The sequence below is a fragment of the Aspergillus stella-maris genome (assembly GCF_047715825.1).
Source record: "Aspergillus stella-maris strain CBS 113639 unplaced genomic scaffold BDV14scaffold_43, whole genome shotgun sequence".
In the NCBI taxonomy this organism is placed as follows: domain Eukaryota; kingdom Fungi; phylum Ascomycota; class Eurotiomycetes; order Eurotiales; family Aspergillaceae; genus Aspergillus; species Aspergillus stella-maris.
This window is the reverse complement of record NW_027396837.1, coordinates 237759-256196: the sequence shown is the minus strand read 5'-3', so window position 1 is coordinate 256196 and position 18438 is coordinate 237759. Positions and strand designations below refer to the sequence as shown.

General features: G+C 50.9%; 6 protein-coding genes across 6 annotated transcripts; 2 read left to right on the top strand and 4 right to left on the bottom strand.

Annotated features, from left to right (window-relative positions):
• Positions 1 to 200: 200 nt before the first annotated feature.
• Positions 201 to 1711, top strand: BDV14DRAFT_210067 (uncharacterized protein; the record flags this gene model as incomplete). Its single annotated transcript, XM_073775800.1, has 2 exons — positions 201 to 456; positions 513 to 1711. 2 exons carry the CDS (start codon positions 201 to 203, stop codon positions 1709 to 1711), a joined length of 1455 nt encoding a protein of 484 aa, XP_073626237.1.
• A 527-nt stretch (positions 1712 to 2238) lies between these two features.
• On the bottom strand, positions 2239 to 3605 carry BDV14DRAFT_202100 (Zn(II)2Cys6 transcription factor; the record flags this gene model as incomplete). Its single annotated transcript, XM_073773922.1, has 2 exons — positions 2239 to 3490; positions 3544 to 3605. The coding sequence occupies 2 exons, from the start codon at positions 3603 to 3605 to the stop codon at positions 2239 to 2241; spliced, it is 1314 nt and encodes a 437-aa protein (XP_073626236.1).
• Positions 3606 to 3788: 183 nt separating this feature from the next.
• Positions 3789 to 5477, bottom strand: BDV14DRAFT_191100 (amidase signature domain-containing protein; the record flags this gene model as incomplete). Its single annotated transcript, XM_073771442.1, has 1 exon — positions 3789 to 5477. One exon carries the CDS (start codon positions 5475 to 5477, stop codon positions 3789 to 3791), a length of 1689 nt encoding a protein of 562 aa, XP_073626235.1.
• Positions 5478 to 7365: 1888 nt separating this feature from the next.
• BDV14DRAFT_191099 (sugar porter family MFS transporter) lies at positions 7366 to 9232 on the top strand (the record flags this gene model as incomplete). Its single annotated transcript, XM_073771441.1, has 5 exons — positions 7366 to 7440; positions 7491 to 7515; positions 7603 to 7918; positions 7996 to 8751; positions 8821 to 9232. The coding sequence occupies 5 exons, from the start codon at positions 7366 to 7368 to the stop codon at positions 9230 to 9232; spliced, it is 1584 nt and encodes a 527-aa protein (XP_073626234.1).
• Positions 9233 to 9383: 151 nt separating this feature from the next.
• On the bottom strand, positions 9384 to 13500 carry BDV14DRAFT_202097 (uncharacterized protein; the record flags this gene model as incomplete). Its single annotated transcript, XM_073773921.1, has 8 exons — positions 9384 to 11023; positions 11072 to 11395; positions 11685 to 12194; positions 12246 to 12378; positions 12432 to 12853; positions 12912 to 13028; positions 13084 to 13257; positions 13317 to 13500. 8 exons carry the CDS (start codon positions 13498 to 13500, stop codon positions 9384 to 9386), a joined length of 3504 nt encoding a protein of 1167 aa, XP_073626233.1.
• Positions 13501 to 15375: 1875 nt separating this feature from the next.
• BDV14DRAFT_191097 (fungal specific transcription factor domain-containing protein) lies at positions 15376 to 18158 on the bottom strand (the record flags this gene model as incomplete). Its single annotated transcript, XM_073771440.1, has 7 exons — positions 15376 to 15973; positions 16070 to 16347; positions 16426 to 16860; positions 16934 to 17226; positions 17290 to 17750; positions 17840 to 17955; positions 18081 to 18158. The coding sequence occupies 7 exons, from the start codon at positions 18156 to 18158 to the stop codon at positions 15376 to 15378; spliced, it is 2259 nt and encodes a 752-aa protein (XP_073626232.1).
• Positions 18159 to 18438: the final 280 nt, after the last annotated feature.

Here is an 18438-nt window from a genome sequence, read left to right as displayed (position 1 = left end):
CCAAGTTGCGCCGTGGGAGATAACTTTTGCGCCGTGAGGGGTTTGGAGTAGGCTGGCGAAAGACCGAATCGATGGAGGTCTCGATGTAGTTTGAACCTGAGCCAGGTAGAGCGAGGTAATAATTTGAAGAGGCAGATACCTAGTCGTTGTCAAAGATTGTTTAGGGGTTAAGGAACGACGATACTACGTACCTCGCAAGCATGTCGACAACGACGACGACCTCTCAAGTTACAGAGGCAACTACCACTCTGGAAGCCCGCGACATTCCCAAGCCCCCTCATCTAGACTCTCGCTTTGCAGCCCTCAAGCGCGAAATTATCAAGCCAGAACACACGTCCGCCGTCGAGGCGTCCTACAAGCGTGTGAAGGATGCTCTCTCGATGGAAATGGAGCGGATTGCCCGCGTCCAGCAGGAAGCTATCCCCGAAATATCGTGGGAGGAGGTCAAGGCAAACGGTTCGACCACCATACCAAGACTCATGGAAGTGAAGCTAACTAAGGTATGTTTCCAGGAAATCGTATTCCCGAGGCCACCGCAACTGCCGCCAAAGATGCTGGATGTCTTCTCATCCGCGGTGTCGTTAGCCCCGAGCAAGCCCTGGCCTGGAAGGAGGAATTGCGACAGTATACGAAAGACCACCGCGCCTCTGGCGGCCGTCCCCTCCATAATCCTACATTCTGGCTGCTCTATTGGACGCGCCCCCAGGTTCAAGCACGCTCTCATCCCGAGATACTTGCCGCTATGAATGCCGTCACCCACCTGTGGCATGTTTCTGATCCCTCTCTACCAATCGATTTGGACAGCCAGGTGAACTATGCCGATCGGTTTAGAATCCGCGCACCGGGGGATACCGAGTACAGTCTAAAGGCCCATTTAGATAGTTCAGCGATAGAAAGATGGGAGGACCCCGTTTATCGCTCATGTTACAGCGAGATCTTCGAGGGAAGATGGGAGGACTGGGATCCATGGAAAATAGATATGCGGCCTGAAGCCAATGTTGATCTATACAGACAGCGAGGTGGATGCTCTGCATTCCGCGCGCTGCAGGGCTGGTTGAGTCTGTCAAAGTGCGGACCTGGGGAGGGAACCTTGCGTGTCCTTCCAAATGTTAAGCTCGTTACAGCTTACATTCTGCTCCGCCCGTTCTTCGTTGATAACGACGACGATGTCCTAAACTTGGATCTTCCGACCTTCCCTGGTGCCACCCCTGGACGGGGGCAGTTGTTCCCTACGGCGAAGTTCTACCCACACCTGCGACAGACAGAGTCAATGGTTTCGGTGCAAACGGTCAACCCGGGTGACTATATGTACTGGCATTGTGACCTGGCACATGAGGTCGAGGATCGCCATGGTGGTGCTGAAGACAGCTCAGTATTCTATAACGCGTCGATCCCATTATGCCCATACAATGTTGAAAACATGATGCGGATGCGTGCGACATTCAGGGCAAAGGAGCCACCTCAGGATTTCTTCCTGGATCTGGGTGGTCCATTCGAGATGGAGAAGAAGCACGAGGATACCGGGGCGAAGGAGGAGAACGTGCTTTCTCTGGAGGGTCGAAGGGCTCTCGGTCTGGAGAAGTTTGACGTCAACCAGGAAGGGATCAGTGATGGCGCCAGAAGAGTTAGGGAAATGGCGAATAAAGCTATGGCTGGTGGTGACGACAAATATACCAATGCGGCTGTCTTGGGAGTCGCATATAAGCCTTGATGTAAATAGCAAGATCATAGAAAAATATCAGCTGGGAAATCCACAAATGCATCCAATCCATCCCCAAATAGCGTAGATAGATTGACCATATCAGGGGCATCTGCTGTCTCGTCTGGTCCATTCTCACTTCCCTTCTCAATGACACTTGCAATCAGATTCATCCTGTTCACGGCTAGTTTGGTAATATCAAACGTTGCCGCGTGCATCTCTAGCAAGACACGATACCGGTGGATCTGGGCAGTCCAGAATTCAATCTCCTCATTATCAGTCGACGACAGCAGCATTGTCACCATGAAGCTGCCTGCGATTGCGAAATTGGTACGCGACATTGGCGACCACCAGAATGCCTGAAGGTGGGTCACTTGCAGTCGCTCGACAAATTGTATCAATCCTGATGAGACGCGTCTGCAATCGACGCGTATCTGAGTCAGTCGAGGATGATCTGCTGGAGCTCGGCGGATGACTGCGCGATAAAGGATGATGTGGACGGTGTAGAGGGACAACGTTAGAGTTCCTCCACAGCAGTGTTAGCTAGACTCAGCGAACAGGTAATTTAGGAACTCACCTGTGGGATTGCGAACATGCTCTTCTGGCCATTCCAGCGCATTAACATGACCTTGCTGGAATTTTTCGAGTCGAGTCATGAGGCTGTCCCACTCCCTGAAGACATCGACCGGCTCTTCATTGTTGTTACGAATCGCTCTTATAGAGTAAAATTTACCCAGCACGTCTGAAAGGATCATCGTCAAATGAGCCATTGCGACAAACATTCTCCCTGTAGCCTCTGGCAACTCAGCTTGGTGGTGTGCTGCCGGCATGTCATCCACAGTCACCGTAGGCACATCCCAATTGTCTTCATTGATGTAGCTTGGTCTTCCACTGCCCAAGGCATTCCATTTATCTGCAATATACAACGTCCACCAGATGCGTATACGCCGCCTTCGTTCTGGCTCTTCAATTGCCCAACCGGTGGGATCAACATTAAGACCCAGGTCATGAGCCATACCGACTAGACTTCCAATCAGTGGCCACAACCCAGGAAGGTTCGGCGCGCGGTGGGTGCTCAATGGCCTCTGTATGAACAATAGGCCCATCTCTATGGTCTCAAGACGGGGGGACCTGGCGTTTATTGCGACTGCTTGATGTAAGTAAGCTCGCCACTCTGGCCAGGATTTGTCGACCAGCGATCCTCCTCGTATTCTCGGGGCGAAATGGCGGGCAAGTCGACACATAATGGCAACAAGGGGTGAGTTATTTTCCCTGTTTTCGTCAAAGCGCCCGCCATCTAGAAGTGGAAGTGAAATATGGACGACGTCAAAGAATGTCCTTATCAAGCCATCGTAAAGATCGATCGGTAGGTTTAGCTGTGGGCAACGGGGGAGCCCCTGTTCTGTGGTATCCAAATGCGAGTCCGGAACCACAGCGAAATGCATGGGTATCTCTGCGACCTTCCCTGTCTCAGTAGATAACGCCATCCGCCTACAGCGCCAGTCTGGTCGGTCGAATGAATCGTCCTTGAACTGACAATGACGAAGAATATAGGGATCCTGGTCGCTACTGAAACCGACAAACAGCGGTGTCCACTCCTCGGCTGATTCTGGGCTAGGAAGACTCGAGGTTGATTCGGGTGTCCCATCTTGCTGTCTGACTGGGCGGCGACGGCGGATGTTTGGTTGGGAGTAGTAAGTGCAGGTTGTCGAACGGAGAGTACAGAGGGAACAAGCAGGTGAGTTGGCTTCGCGAACGCAGCAGATCTTTCGCCGGCGGCAGGCGTCGCATCTGGGTGGCCAGTAAGCGGAATGAGGTAGGGCTCGGGTAGGATAGAGACTCACGGTCGCTGTTTTCGGGATCGGTACAGCCGGCGGGAGCTTTGGCTTGGTGAAGCTAAACTCATTTTTGTTCTTATTTTTCAGTTCCTATCCTGTTCATGGTTGAATTGGGGTTGATTTGGAGATATATGGAGAGCCAGTGGAGAAGAAAGATAGACAGCTTCTCCAACTTTCAGCCAACCCCGCGCTATACAATTGGCCTATCAAATTCATTTTATTTCTTATGTTCCAAGTTCCACACCTGCGTCTTATCTACTCAGCAGCGCTTCGATCTCCTTGAGGATGCTCACGCATTTCTCCTCCTGGAGCCGCCGGCAAGCAATCTGCACTCCCACGGGCGCATTCTCAAACACCTTTGGACTTGAGTAAACCTCCTTCATCTCCCTATCACCCCAATCATACGGGAACCTCTCCTCCTCAATCCTGGGATACGCTGGGGCATCGTACCATTCCGGCGGTGCAATATCCTGCTCAAGATCCACTGTCGTCACTGGTATACTTCCAGTCACGTAGTCCAGCATGTTATAAATTGCCGCATATGCGTTGGAGATATACTTCCCATGCGGAGGGGCTGGATGTGCGACAGCTGGAGCAAGAATGGTATCTAGACCAAACCGAGTCCAGAGGGAGTTGTACTCACGCGCCAGTCCAGCGCGCACTTTATGGTTCGCAAAGATCTGGTGAGTTGTCAGAAGCGAAGCGTCTGATCCTGTCGCAGTACGAGGGACAACCGGTTCTCCCGAGGCATTGATATGCTGCATGATTCCTCGTCCGCCGCCTTGAACATTGGACTTCATGACGCAGGATGTACCGCGCTGGTGGATGCTCTTGACTTCGTCTGCTGGAAGGTCGATGACTTCGTGCCCAGCTTCTTTTAGCTGTTTGATCACGATCTCAAGCGCACGGATAACAGGCGGCGTAGGCCTCACGACACCATCGTCGCGGACGACACCAACAACCAACTTCCCAGCGGTCCTCTTCGCCTTTTCGATATTCCATGCCATCGGAACACAATTAAAGTCCCACTCCCAGGGTGTACTGTCAAGCTGCGCCCTCAACCAAATCTCACACCCAGAAACACTCCTCGCCATAGGCCCCAATCCCGCATTCGTACTTTCATTTCCATCCCCAGGCGACTCAATCCCCATCGTCCCAATGCGTCCCTTCGAACACTTCACCCCCCAAAGCCCACAAAACGCCGCAGGAAACCGAATACTCCCGCCCCCATCAGTCGCACTTCCAATAATTGCCCCCCTCGCACCAACAATCGCAGCCTCGCCGCCACTTGATCCACCAGCCGAAAGCCCCGTATTAAACGGGTTCATCACCGTTCCGAAGACATTATTAATGGACTCAACCATCAGATGACCCTGCGATACACCAGTCTTGACATAGATAATACCCCCAGCGGACAGGATTTTCTTAACAACGCTCGAATCCTCAGTCGAGACATTTGGTATCCAAGATGCTAAGCCAGCTGTGGCATGTACGCCCTTGGCCCCGAATAAATCCTTCAGTGAGACAGGGAGGCCATGGAGTAGACCCATTGTCTTCCCGTTTTTCTCGAGATACTCGTCCAAGTCCCTTGCCCTCTCAAGAGCACGATCATACATAATCTCCGTAACGCAATTCGTAACCTGCTGCGCGATCGAAGCGCGCTTCATGAAAGCATTCGTCACATCAAGGGCGGAATATGTCTTGGTTGCGATTCGAGAAAGTAGGACTTCTGCATCGTCGATATTCGTGATTTCGATATCAAGGTCCGTTAGGATTCCGCAATCCAGAATCTCAGGATCGGATGGAAGAAGTGTGCCTTCCTTTGCGCGCGCCGCGAGATGAGAGGGGAGGATATGCGAAGGTGGGATTTTTGCGTCGCGTTCGGCGCGTTTATCTGCGCAGGCTTGTTGCCAATTGTCGATTTGGAAGGGAGGTAGCATCTTGATTGTGAGATGGCCGGCGTAGGTTCAGGTTGAGCTACCTAGTGATTTTGTTCGTTGTGCTGGACTCGAGGCTTAAGACTTGGGCTTGAGGAATTTGGTGCGTTGGCCGCGGGTAGCCCTACTTGGCCGCGGCGCAACTGTTGCAGACCTTGGCTGGTGTTGGGGCCATCTCCAATTTTTGGCCTGCGACTTGGCAGCGCATAACTGTTGTTCTGCTCAGTGTCTGTTCTCATGACCTTGGAATGGGTTTTATTTTCTTGCTCTTCCGCCGCGGTATGCCCGTGGTTGTGTTCTTCATCATGGAGCGGTAGGTATAGACGTTGGGCAATGACCTACACAGGTTCGTTTGACGCGACCTGGCAGTATTTGGAGGTAGGTATCTGATGTGCAATGTTCAAGAAGGCAATGTTCCCGTTTTTTGGTCTTTGTTTCAGAAGTACTATCTCAATGACGAACGTGGCAAATCCAAAGGGTGTCGCTCTGCATCGCTGGCTGACGTTCACACTGCAACAAAGTATTTATCGGCGAGACAAGACTCTGAAGCCTTAACGACGGCGCAACTTCGAGGTCGCATATTAGTATCCATGCAATGACGTACTCTTAATCTTCAGCGTACGAGGATTGCTAGTATATTACCTTCCTTGAAGAAACCGGGATTAGCTTGCGGGCGCCTATGAGCGCTCGAAGAATCCTTATCAAGCTTGAACTAGGTTAGACAGGTTGGACACGCTAGCCTCCACCGTTGGAGATGATTAGGTAGATAGGATAGAGAGCCAGTGCGTTGAGCTTTTACTGATATGCCCCTGCAAATGGAACATGGCGTCTTCATTCGTGGCTTATCCATTACCATAGTTATTTTGTAAAAGAAGGGAGACATCTACTATTTGAAACTTCTATATACTTACACATCCTAAGCTCCGTACGAGAGGCGGAGCGTTGAGCGGTTATCTGAGTTACACGTAGCACCCCAGATGTCGGGCCGTCCGACGGATGCCTCAACATTGGATGCTTGTCAGGTAGCTACTGTTTTGTGTATGTTAAAGCCCTGTGGTCATTGTTTATATAGCCTTTTTGTCTTAGCCTTGTTAACCTGACTGATAAGCACATTTAAACTACAGCTATAGCCGCCTGGGATGAAGATATTCATATATGTTATGTTGGAGAGGCCCAAGAGCAAAGTGATATGGTCATTGTCTTACTTGTCATGTTTCGCCAAATAGGGATGTGGTTCATGAGTCGTACTTCAACCCCAGAGCATGCTCGTGGGTTTACCTGTCACTTGAATGTATTGAACATCAGTAGTCCCGGCTACGCTTGAGCCCCATTAAGTGCATCATGCATCGGACGTCCTGTTTCCTTGACCTATTCTAGCAGCAGGCTAGGACTCCAGTCTCCTATCGCTTCTGTTCGACACAGGTAATGTTCCCTATCACCGGACATCCGATCAGCAAAAAGGCTAGATAGTGCTTCGACGCTGGTGATGATAAGTACATCGGGGAGGAGATAGTCGTCCAGTCAGTGCACGGTATCTGTATGTGGCTGTTGGGGTATAGTCTGAGATAAGACTAGTTCACCTACGTAGCCACCATCTTCCTGCATGCTTCGTGCCTCGCTCAAATACGCCCTCAATATGACCTCTGAAGCTCGAAAGATAAGCAAACAAGGTCGAGATCCCCGTTACTCGGTCTGAGCCAGTCATGTTTATTCTCAAGGGACCCAGTTTCTCTCTTCGCTTCGCCGTTGGAGTATAGTTATGGGAAATATAAATATCTTTGTGAAGCCAAGTACTACCCCAGATCAACCACCGTGAGAGCGGGTCTCTCCAATATCCTCCAGCACCTGGTCATTCTCTGCTCTGACCTCGGTAGGGCATATTACGAGCAAGATGTTCAAGGGATTCAAGGCAAGCATGCCTTCAGAGATGACCAAGCCATTGCTCATGGTTTGCATCTATGCATCTGTATGCCACCTTTTATCCAGCCAAAAAAATTCACGACTGACCTCTTCCAGCTCGGAGGCATGGGTTTCGGAATGGGTATGTGCCCCCTTCAGCAAAACAATCCCAATTCCAGTCCCACCCCCAAGAGCGCGTAATCCAGATCTGACCTTTATTGCCGAACAGACTACAACTACTGGTCCGGCTTCCTAGGCATGGCCCAATTCGCACGGGACTTCGGCGTTCTCAACGAATCCACAGGGGAATACTACATCCCGTCAACATGGCAGTCCGCGGCGACAGGTACACCCACGGCAGGTCTAGCCCTCGGCGCAATCGTATCAGGCTTTATAGGTAATCGACTCGGCCGCGTCAAGACTTTCTTTGTCTCAGCTGTTATTGGCGTCGTTGGTATACTCATCCAGGCATGCTCGTTTGGGAGTTATTGGCAGTTTATGGTGGGGAGGATTGTTAATGCGGTTAGTTTGGGGATTGTTTGCAAGTATGTTTCCCACGCTATCTCACTAACATAACCAACCCCCCCCCCCCTTTGGAACATACTAATGGATGGGATTACAGCGTCGTCCCAGCCTATCAATCCGAATGCGCCCCCTACAAAATCCGCGGGTCTTTAATAAACACATACCAGTTCTCCCTCCTCGTCGGGGGAACACTAGTACATACCGCGAACTGGGGCCTCCACGAGCGAACAGACCAATGGGCCTACCGTGCTGTGGTAATCCTACAATTCATCGTGCCGATTATCCTCCTCATCGGATCGTTTATCTTACCCGAGTCACCTAGATGGCTGGTTGGTAAGGGTCGACGCGATGATGCCGCTAAGGTATTGCATTTATTACGGAAAGGAACGCCGCATAATGTAATTGAACGCGAAGCAGACCTCCTTATGCTCGCTGAAGAAGAACAAGCTTCTTTACACGGGTCCGTCTCATGGATAGATACAATCCGCGGCCCGAACCTCCGCCGAACCCTAATAGCAACAGGCATGCAATGCATGCAGCAGACGCAAGGAAGTGGGTTCATGTCTAATTACCTCGTTGTATTCCTGCAAGGTATCGGCGTGACCGATTCCTATCGCACGAGCGTGCTAATGACGTTCACGAATATGATGTCTTGCGCGTTTGCGTTTTATTTCGTTGATAGGCTAGGGAGAAGGCCGCTTGTGCTTGTGAGCACGGTTGTGATGGGCGCTGCTATGTTTTCCATTGCGGGGGTTACGGGGTATGGTGATACGGGTTCTGCTAGGGCGCAGAGTGGTGCCCTTGCGGCGTTGTTCATGTGGCAGGTTTTTCAGGCGGTTGGGTGGTCTTCTTGGTATGCTCCGTCCCCTTTCCACCCTGCTCCCTATCCAAAGATCGTATGCTAATAACTTGATCCGTATAGTGTATGGATCCTAACAGCCGAAACCCCCACCCTACAACTCCGCGAAAAAACAATAACAATCGCCTCCTTCTCCGGCTTCGTTGTGAACGTTCTAGTAACATATATAAGCCCCTTCATCCAAGACGCCGAATACGCGAACCTCCAGGGGAAGATCGGGTTTATATATGGGTCTTTCAGCGTGGTTGCGTTTGTCTGGGCTTTCTTTATGGTTCCTGAGCTTAAGGGGCGGAGTTTGGAGGAGGTTGATGAGTTGTTTGAGAAGGGGGTGTCCACACTCAAGTTTGGGAGTTATGTTTGTAGTGGGGTTGGGGCGGGGGTTACTGTTCTTGAGGGGGTGAAGGGGGATGATGTTGATGTTGATGGGATGGGGGAGGGGGGAAAGGGGGTTGCTGTTAAGGGCGTCGAGGTCTAGATGGAGTAGACCATATGTATACGGGGGGAGTTTCTTTAAAGACGCGGGGAGGGATCTGTTTGCAAAGGGAGACCATTTTACTTGGAGAAACCTGGATATATCGAGAGAAACATGTTCAATAAGACTATCATATCATACAAGAATCAAACTTTTAGTGTCCCAGCCCTAAACCATTCACCATTTTCTTCTTCCCCTCCCCCTTCGCCTTCCCACCGGCCCTCCCACTACAGTCACGATCAGAACACCACTCAAGATGAGACTCAATCTTCCACCAAACATCCTCATCAGCACTCTTCCCAACAATCGTATCCAGATGACCATATCCCTCCGGCACAAAGCGTCGATACATGCCCTCGCCAAATCTCCTCCTCAACAACTCATAGTCCTTCAACGTCCCCTCCGGCATGAATACCTCATTGTCGCTTCCGGATATGAACATGATTGGGACACCGCGGAGGCGTTCGAGGTTCGTCTCTGTCAGAAGGCCGTTAAGGTCATTATCTAAACACATGCCCTTCGATCCCATTCGCGTGATATGTTCTAGACTTTTGGTGTAAGTGCCGTTGAAGAACCGATCGATATTATCGTGGATAGATCTATCGAGGTTCTCGTGGTTCCATAGGAGTCCGAAAGCGAAGCTCGTTCTGTGGCAGGCTGACGATGTACACCGATCGCGACGAGGAACAGGATAGAGTGCAACGAGGTGGTCCAGGATATGCTGGACGATATCTTTTCTCTTTCCGATAAAGCTAGTCGGGAAGTACGGTCCGTCAAAGAACTCATACAGTCTGATCAACGCCGGGCTCCATGCCTTGATTGCATTCCAGTATGGGAAGACCTGATTCATGAAGACCGAGTTTGCGGTGATTCCCAATATCTGAGTCGGTTTGACAGTTCCCGTAAGCAAGGCCATTGCTAAACCCACCGACCCCTGACAGTGCGCTACAATGTAGGGCTTTGGGCTCTGCGGCTCGTTGGCGGCGACGTATGCCAGGGCAGCAGCGACATCGAACCGGCTGTCGAAGACGGTACATTCCTTCGCAACTTGGTCCTGGTGACTCCATCGATGTGTAAGGACATAGCATTGATGACCGCGCGAGGTAAAGTACTGCGCCATGTTCATCTTCTGGTACGGCAGGGTGTATAGTGAGTGCTCGACTTTGGTACCGGTAATACCAGGGAGGAGTAAGACGGGAGGCTTTTGTCGCATATTGTCTTGCGTCACGGGTGCATATATGGTCAGCTTAACTTCCACCCCGTCTGCTGTAATTAGTGTTTGTGAACTAGATAACTCCATCGCTTCAAACCGAGTTTGGGCTGAACGGTGAGCAAAGAAACGTAGAATGAGAGGGTTGAAGAAGACAATCACCAGTTGGTAGAGGAAGTAGAGGAGGAACATCAAGAGCACTGGTAAATCAGACAGAGTGGATTCGGCTGTGGTCTGGAATGTCCTGACTTGCTTTCGGAACGAAGACAGTGGAATATGCAGGACACCAGCGCCGATGCGTTGTTTCCCATCTTGGACGGCGACATTGACTGTTGTCGTTGCTTTCCAGATTCCTGATATTGAAAACGCGTGGGAGGAATCCAGTGTCTTCACTCCATTCAATGTCAACCGCCTGCCCTCTACTGTGTCGAGAGGTAACGAATACCTTAGCATCGTTCCATCAACACTGTCTTCACCGGAGACAAAGAAGTCCAGCTTCCCCTTTACTACCCTCATCGTCCGCTGTGAGAGGGCGCCACACGACACCGTGCCAGCACAGAGGCCTCTGTATCTAGGACCGGAACCTGCTTCAATTAGTATGTGTATGAAAGTTGTATTTTTTAGTGACATACCTTGTATTCTACGATGTATATTAACTGTCAGTAGCATGTGAACCTGGGATACGGAATTCTTCCCTTCCCTTTCAGCTACCACCGGTTCTGATGCCCTTGTGGCAGTACCGACATGTCCGTCGAGAGACTCCGTAAACCGCCACCCAGTAGGAACATAATCGTCGACATCCTCTATCTTGCCATCGCAGTATGTAATCATCGGTTTGCTGTCACGATCTATTTCCCCGTTTTCTGTAGCCAAATCGATGGTGAGACCATTCTCTTGTGCCACGAGGTCGACTGTCCGCTCAGCAAGGGCCGTAATAGTCGCAAGCGGGTTTACACCTAATTCGTTAGCTATGCTACACTTTTGTTTGATGACTCAAACTTGCCTAACGATGTTGGTATGACAGACGCATCGCAGCAAATTAAGCCCCGGTGGACCTCCTGGTTACGACCCGTTAGGACCTGTCCAAGGTGATTCGTTACTCCTTGACGTCCACTGCCGTCTCGACTCATGTTTGCACCTCCAAGTGAATGAACGGAGACCTCCTCCTGACAGCGCCCTGATAAAGTACAAGTCAGTAACAATCTTTCGTGTCCAGATGTTGAGGGCAAGGTAGGAGTGACGTACCGTAAAAGTAAGAGAACCCCATGCCGGCTCCAGACCAGTCTAGCATGTATTTGAGGGCTCCCCTGATCCGGCCAATGTTGTATGCCCGCCCTTCTCCGACGCCACGAAGCCGAGGTTTGTCAGACTCTAGTGTTAGTCTAACTTCACTGCTGTCGTGGGACATTATGAGGTATGTCGCAGTACGCTGAACTGCACCACCCGCTGTATATGGGCCTAGAATGAGTGACTTGAGAGCTGCAATAGCACAGTTGATCTGTGTTATCGGAGACCGGAGAAAGGCCAAGATCAGATTCCAGAAACTTAAAGTCTGCCAGATGAGGAGAGCTTGAATGATGGGCGCAAATGGTGAAGGAATAGCCCCGTCCTCAATCACATATCCTGCTAGAGGATTTGGATCTGATTCTGAGCCCTTTTCCTGGCGCAGGTCAATCATGCTTGTGATCGTGGGGCCAGACTTGAGGTCCTTCTTGGATCCTGCGAGGCCATTGATGTCCTGAGTCCCATTGTAGCCTGCCACCAGAATTGTCAGTATAGTACCTCGTAGGAAGGCAGGAGACATACCAAACGTCAAGAGATCACCATTCCCTGACATATTTCTGCCGATCATAGGCGAGACACCAAGGCCGTGCTGCTTGGAGCGAAGGAGAATCTCGGTTGTTCCGAGGGCACCAGCACCGAGGAAGCAAAATTCTTTCTGCAATCAATTAGAGATAATTCTGTATTGCCCATCCAAGAAGAGGTACATACCGCTTTTACCCACGAGACTCGCTCCTCCCCGAATACCGCAGTCGCTCGCTCCTTCTGGGCAAAATGTACAACATACCCTTCTCCCTCACCATCATTTTCTTCAACGTAGCGCACCTGGCACCCTGTGAATATTTCTGCACCCCAGTTCCACGCATCTACGAGGTAGGTGACTGGGATGGAATTCTTCGACCCGTCGTTCAGGCCAGTGCACTCGTTGCCGGAGCCCTCGTTGGGCTGCATCAAGACCCCAGCTGTATTCCTGCCTTGGTCGAACGTCATCGTGAGTGGGATTCGAGAGAATTTGGATTGTTCTCCGAGCCATGACGCGGCATCTCGCAAATTTTGGGTCTTCGCTAGCGGTGGGTGCTTCTTTGAGTTTGGGTATGTCCTTGGTTGGAGCATGCTAGCTGCGCGGGCGTAGTCTAATATTGATGCTGATTAGGCACTAGGTCACTAAGACAGGTATAGGGGGTAACATACATTTGTTCATACTGCCGACGTCCTCGCGGATATCCTCTGGCCAGGCGCTCATACTCAATGTCTCTGGTGTTGCCTCGAGGAAGACACCAGCGTTGATGAGCGAACCGCCTCCGAGCCCTAGAAAGTTAGCGCCTCTATTCAAGCAAAAAGAACAGCAAAGCGAAATACTAACCATGAGCACAGAAAGCACGTTGGCCTTCTCCGGTGCGTAACTGGAATAACTTTGCCTCGTCCTCTGATACAAACTTTTTAAACAGCCGCTCTCTTTTTGATGGTCTTTGAGATTCAAATCCAGAGACGTTGAGCTGTCGAACACACTCTTTGAATGTCGTTGGAAACGAGCCCGCTATGGTATCCTCGTTAGCTAAAGGTGTGTCTACCAATGGGCATGGAAAAAAGACAAACCTCTCCACTCATTTCCAACCTCGAGCACCGCAACGCTCTTTCCCGCTCTCGCCATACGACTCGCTGCGACACCAGCACCATAGCCGGATCCGACTACGACAATATCGTACGATGATTTCAGTTGTGAGACTGGCAGACTCAGCACCGGATAGGCTGCGGGGTCCCTCGATGATCGTTGCGACATGGCGATCGGCGATGATCAATCCTAGTGAAATGCTGACTTGATGAGATACCAAAACTTCAGAATAAAATCAGAATCTCGTTTATTCTTCAGGACAATTTTTTGGCTGGGGACGAGGGAGGGAGGTCAAGTTATAGGGAATCAACTTAAGCTTTGTGATGGGAATGTTCACCCCCATGCTCCAATGCAATCGCCGAATGAATCTGACCATCTCCCAATTCACAAAGAAAAGACACAAGCTACGCCACCAAAACTTCACTCGCATTCGCCGGAAATCGCCCAAAACAAACGAGAGCTATCGCACTGATATGCCATTTGTGGCTAGTAAGCATTCGCAAGGTAACGTCGACTCTGCAACACTTGCCTACGATGGATGCAATGGGCCTAGCCCGCTCGGCTAGTCATGCAGCTCTTTGTGAAGTGGCAGCCGATGACTGGACGGGTTCTTTCACTAAAGACGCGCTATGAGGCTCTCTCGGAGTCTGGGCTGAAGAATTCATGCCGCTGTGTCACAGGCTAGTCTTTCACCTTCACCACTTCGGTTGAAAAAGAGGACGACTCAAGGACCGTGGCGCTGGAGTAGACTATATTAAAGCAGTGAACCGGGGCTTCATTCGCTACCTACTCAGTTTAGCCTCATATCGAGTCTCGCACAACAGGTCTAGGCCTCGGCTTGCGGATATGAAGAGGGCCCGTCGCCGTTGGATTGCGAGTGCATACTGCAGCTGCTATAAATTGAGCCGCTCAATGGTCACCTGTCATACCCCGGGAGCTTTAGCATCTGACGCGGCCTGTAAGACAACAAAAGCATGACGCATGTCCCACCTTGGTTTCATTGGAGATTTTATCTGTGAGCTATATCCAACGTCTAGTACACTTTCTGGGTTCGGAGCTACTTTAGCTAAGCCTTCGCGACTGGTTTCAAAAAAGCATCCCTCAGTCACCTGTCCTCATGGTATCTGAAGCCTTCACGAAAGTCATCTTTATCCTGCTCTTTAACAACCTCACGGAAGTTCTCCACAACTGGTCACTGAGTCGCTAGCAGGAATAACAGGATCAGGCTATCCATGGGTGATAGTGATTTAGCCCGGTAAAATGACAACAGGCTCTGGATACTCCCAGCCCCCAGATATCTCGTCTCATTCAGTCCCCGCACATGCCACTCTTCCAAACGCCAGTACCCAATAGCCGCCAAAATCACCGGTAGATACCCTCCACCTGCAGACATTGGCTCATCAAAGTGACGTATAAAAAGTTGGTCAGATGTAATAGGAACCTTGAGGCCGAGGACGGAATCACACGGTCACTAGAGGACTTATATGCCTCCCGAATGAGTGAACCCTTGGATCTTGGTGTAGTTTGTTGAGGCCCTTGAGACGGGCTTAGGATTTCGCGTGCTACCAGGGTTTGCCCTAGGTTTACCAATTATAATCCCGCCGAGACCCTATCCATCTTCACACCAGTCGAGGTTATCGTTAAATCAGCTGGCAGCGACCACGACTTATTTACAAGGAGCTTGGTGTCTTCCAGAAGCTTTCCCTATTTTGTTAGGGTCAGGATTCGTCTTTACAGCTTCGGATTCCTAAATTGAAGGGAATGGTCGGACTAAATACCGAGTTTCCAGAGGAGATCTAGAGGGGCTAGAGAATTTAAAAAGGTTCTTATAGCTTAAAATATAGCTTTAAGTGGAATATATTTTAGTTACAACTACTCTATCTGTACTTTCTTCATTACGCTGTCATTCAGGGCTAGACCGCGAACATACAGGAAGAAAGGTATACTTCTTCTACGCGCTGTCCAGCAGGCACGACCGTGTAGGTAGATACATAGCGAAGTCCCTCAAGCAGACAGACAACAGAAGAAAACAGGTTCCACCCATCAATTTATCCAACCTTCATCCAGAAAATGCAAATCAGACTCCTGAACCAACCCCATAATAGCCCGGTTAGCAGAAACCCACCCACCCAAATCCAGATCCAAAGGCGACCCCGAATCCGGATCCAGCTCCGCCTCACCATGCCCCATCCCCATCCGCATCACCGGCTCCAACTCCTCATCCTCCCCGGGATGGCGCTCTAAGTGCCGATATCCATGCCCCAAAAGAGCATGTCCCCCCTCCGTATTCACAGAGTTGTGCAGTTCCTGCCGCGGCTCCTGGCTCGGCACACACCGCGAGCCGTCACCAGGCGCCGCTAGTCCCAGTCCCAGTCCCAGCGCAGCCAAATGCGAGTCCATCTCAGCACGCGCGGCTTCCTCCTCTGGCTGCCGCGAGGTGCGAAATTCCAGGTACCGCATGGCGACGTTGTAGAGGACTAGGAAGAGGCGGTACATGCGGGCCGCGGCATCGGAGACGTGCGGCGCGGATTGGATGGATTCGACGAAAGAGTGCAGGTGGCGCAAGAGGGCCGCGTCTTGCGTCTCGATGATGTGGCAGAATATGACGATGAATGGCGAGAAGGGCGCGAATAGGAGCGTCCTTGTTTTGAGGATGAGCCAGCGTCCGGTAGGGTTGGGTTGAGTTGGGTGATTGATTGGTTTTCGAATGGGGTGCATCTTGCAACTTGTAACTTACCAGTGGATATACTTGCAGAAGTAGATGGGTGGGTTTCTACGTATCACGGCCATGCAGTCGTGGTGTCTTTGCAGTGCGGTCTGTGCGGCGTTGATGCATTTTGTGGTGAGCCTGGGCCTTGGGGGTGCAGGTGAGTCCTTCGAGCTTGGAGCTGGTTCTGGCGGTGCGGCGCGATGAACGAGCGTTAGGAGGGTGAGACGGTGTACGTCGTCAGAGACAGCGAAGAAGTTGACTAGATCTTCCCCGGTGGTTTGTCTTGCGGTTTCGATCCAGCGGTCCTACACGATGTCAGTCAATAAGACGGCGGGTTCTTTTTCCTTTCGATTCCTCGCTGCAACCAACACCGACCTACTTACATGCGTCTCTTGCGTTGCCCTTTCCAACGCCTGGAGGTCATTTAGTAGAATTTGAACCCTTTCCCGTCGCACCTTGTCCGGTTTAGACACTGACGAGGGGCTGTAGAGCATTGCATATATGTTGCCCTGGCATCGCGCAGATTCAATCCACAAAGGAAAGTAAGCCATGACCGGTGCACTGCCGTTCGTTACTGCCGGGCGAGGGACAGTTATTTCACTGTCGAGAATGGTAGAGGCTCGGCCAAGGCGAAGGGACAAGCTCTTGTCGAGGAAGTAGACACCCCAGAAGAGAAAGAGTTTGTATTGTACGGTCTCTGCGCTGTCGAGCTTCATGGATGAGCTGAGATGATACCCGAGTGTTTGGCATAGCTCGGATGCCTTGGATAGGAATGTCCATGACAAAGAGGGCTTCGAAAGCTCGACGAAGTGGAAAGCCTTTAATTGGTTAGATTCAGCGTCGACGGGGCTGGCTGGGGAGCCGTGAGCAAGATCAAGAAGAGATACTTACACCAAATGTAAGTGCAAGAATTGTGCTGGGCGTTGCGGGTAGGTGGAGAGGCAGATCGGCCAGCGCAGTTTCGAAATTCATTCCGCATAGACGGGCGTAGCCAAAGTATTCTGTTCTGTTCTCCTCGGGCAGTTGGAAAGCGTAGTCCCAGAAAAGCGAATGCAAACCGGCATTGACAGTTATGAAATCTGCCTCGGGATAACTATCTGAGAAATAGACGCCGAGGCACATGTCTGAGAATTGATTCAGCTGTATAAATTCATAAATCCAGCCGGTGCCGGCGAGGCTCTGGGCTAGCGAACAGGTTGTTAGATCTTATAGGCGCGTAGTACAGTGGGATATTGGCAGGAACGCACATTTCGCAAGGGGAATCAGGACAACGGCCTTCTCAATAGGAGGAAGCTCCATGTCGTGCAGGCAGAGACGGGGAGTAGGTGGTAAGTGGGTGTCAGTGATCTTTCCTGACGCACTCTGCTTCTTAAGTGTAGCAACAGTATGAGCAAGTGCATCCAAAGTCTGGCGTAGTTCTAGACTGCAATCCTGCACAGAATCCGTACTCAGGAAGCTCTCCAGGAATTCATTTGCAAACGCAGAGTGGGCAGTTAATGAAGAGTCCCCTTCCACGAGCGGGCCAGCCGTCGAGTCGGCCTCGGGGGCATGGATGGGTACGGCTGGCGTGGGATGCGACACGTTGGATGGCGTTTGTGTACTGCTTAGTAGGGATGACCGTTCGGTGTCGCGCTGACTTACTCGAAGGTCGTGCAACAGTTCGATGATACCATCTAGTCGGCGGTCGATGTGGTCAATTTTTCGTTCGCTATAATGAAAGCCATTGCCCGTCAGACTGACCTCAAACAGAATAATCAAGTATAATGAAGAAGGGTGACGAGGACGCGCAAGACATACTAAAAGGGAGTAAAATGGATGCGAGTGCGTTTCTCCTTGACTTTGACTTCGGCGTATGTACAGTTGATGTTCTTTTGCTGACAATGAGAACAAGGATATTGTCTGTTGCACCCTATCTACCGGAAATCAGACATGAAAATTGCAGTCATGAGAGGAATACCTTGCGAACTCGGCAGACATCGCACTGGGCATAAAGTTAACTATGGCAACCAAGAATTTAGAGAGAAACCAGGTCACAAACAGCTCGCATCATGAGAGTACTCGGGTTTGTCGAGGATTCCGCTCTGGGGTTATCCGATGAAGTACCAACACCCTCCATGATGATAACGCAAAAGGTTGACTGACGATTGAGGTATTGCAACGTCGAGACGGAGGCAAATCTGCAGTACCAAGGTAGGTAGATCGGGCCTATTCCCAAAGTGGTGCCCGCCTGCCAAAAAAAGGAGATTGAATGATGACTCAAGGGAAGACGACCCACAGGAGGCCGTGATGTCCGTCGTCCGAGACTCTTTAGGGCTTTTCTGTACTTGCTATACGGACACCGTGATGTCCGCCCCGAAAGGCCCCCCTTGCGCGTCGTAGGTATTTAAGCTACGTCT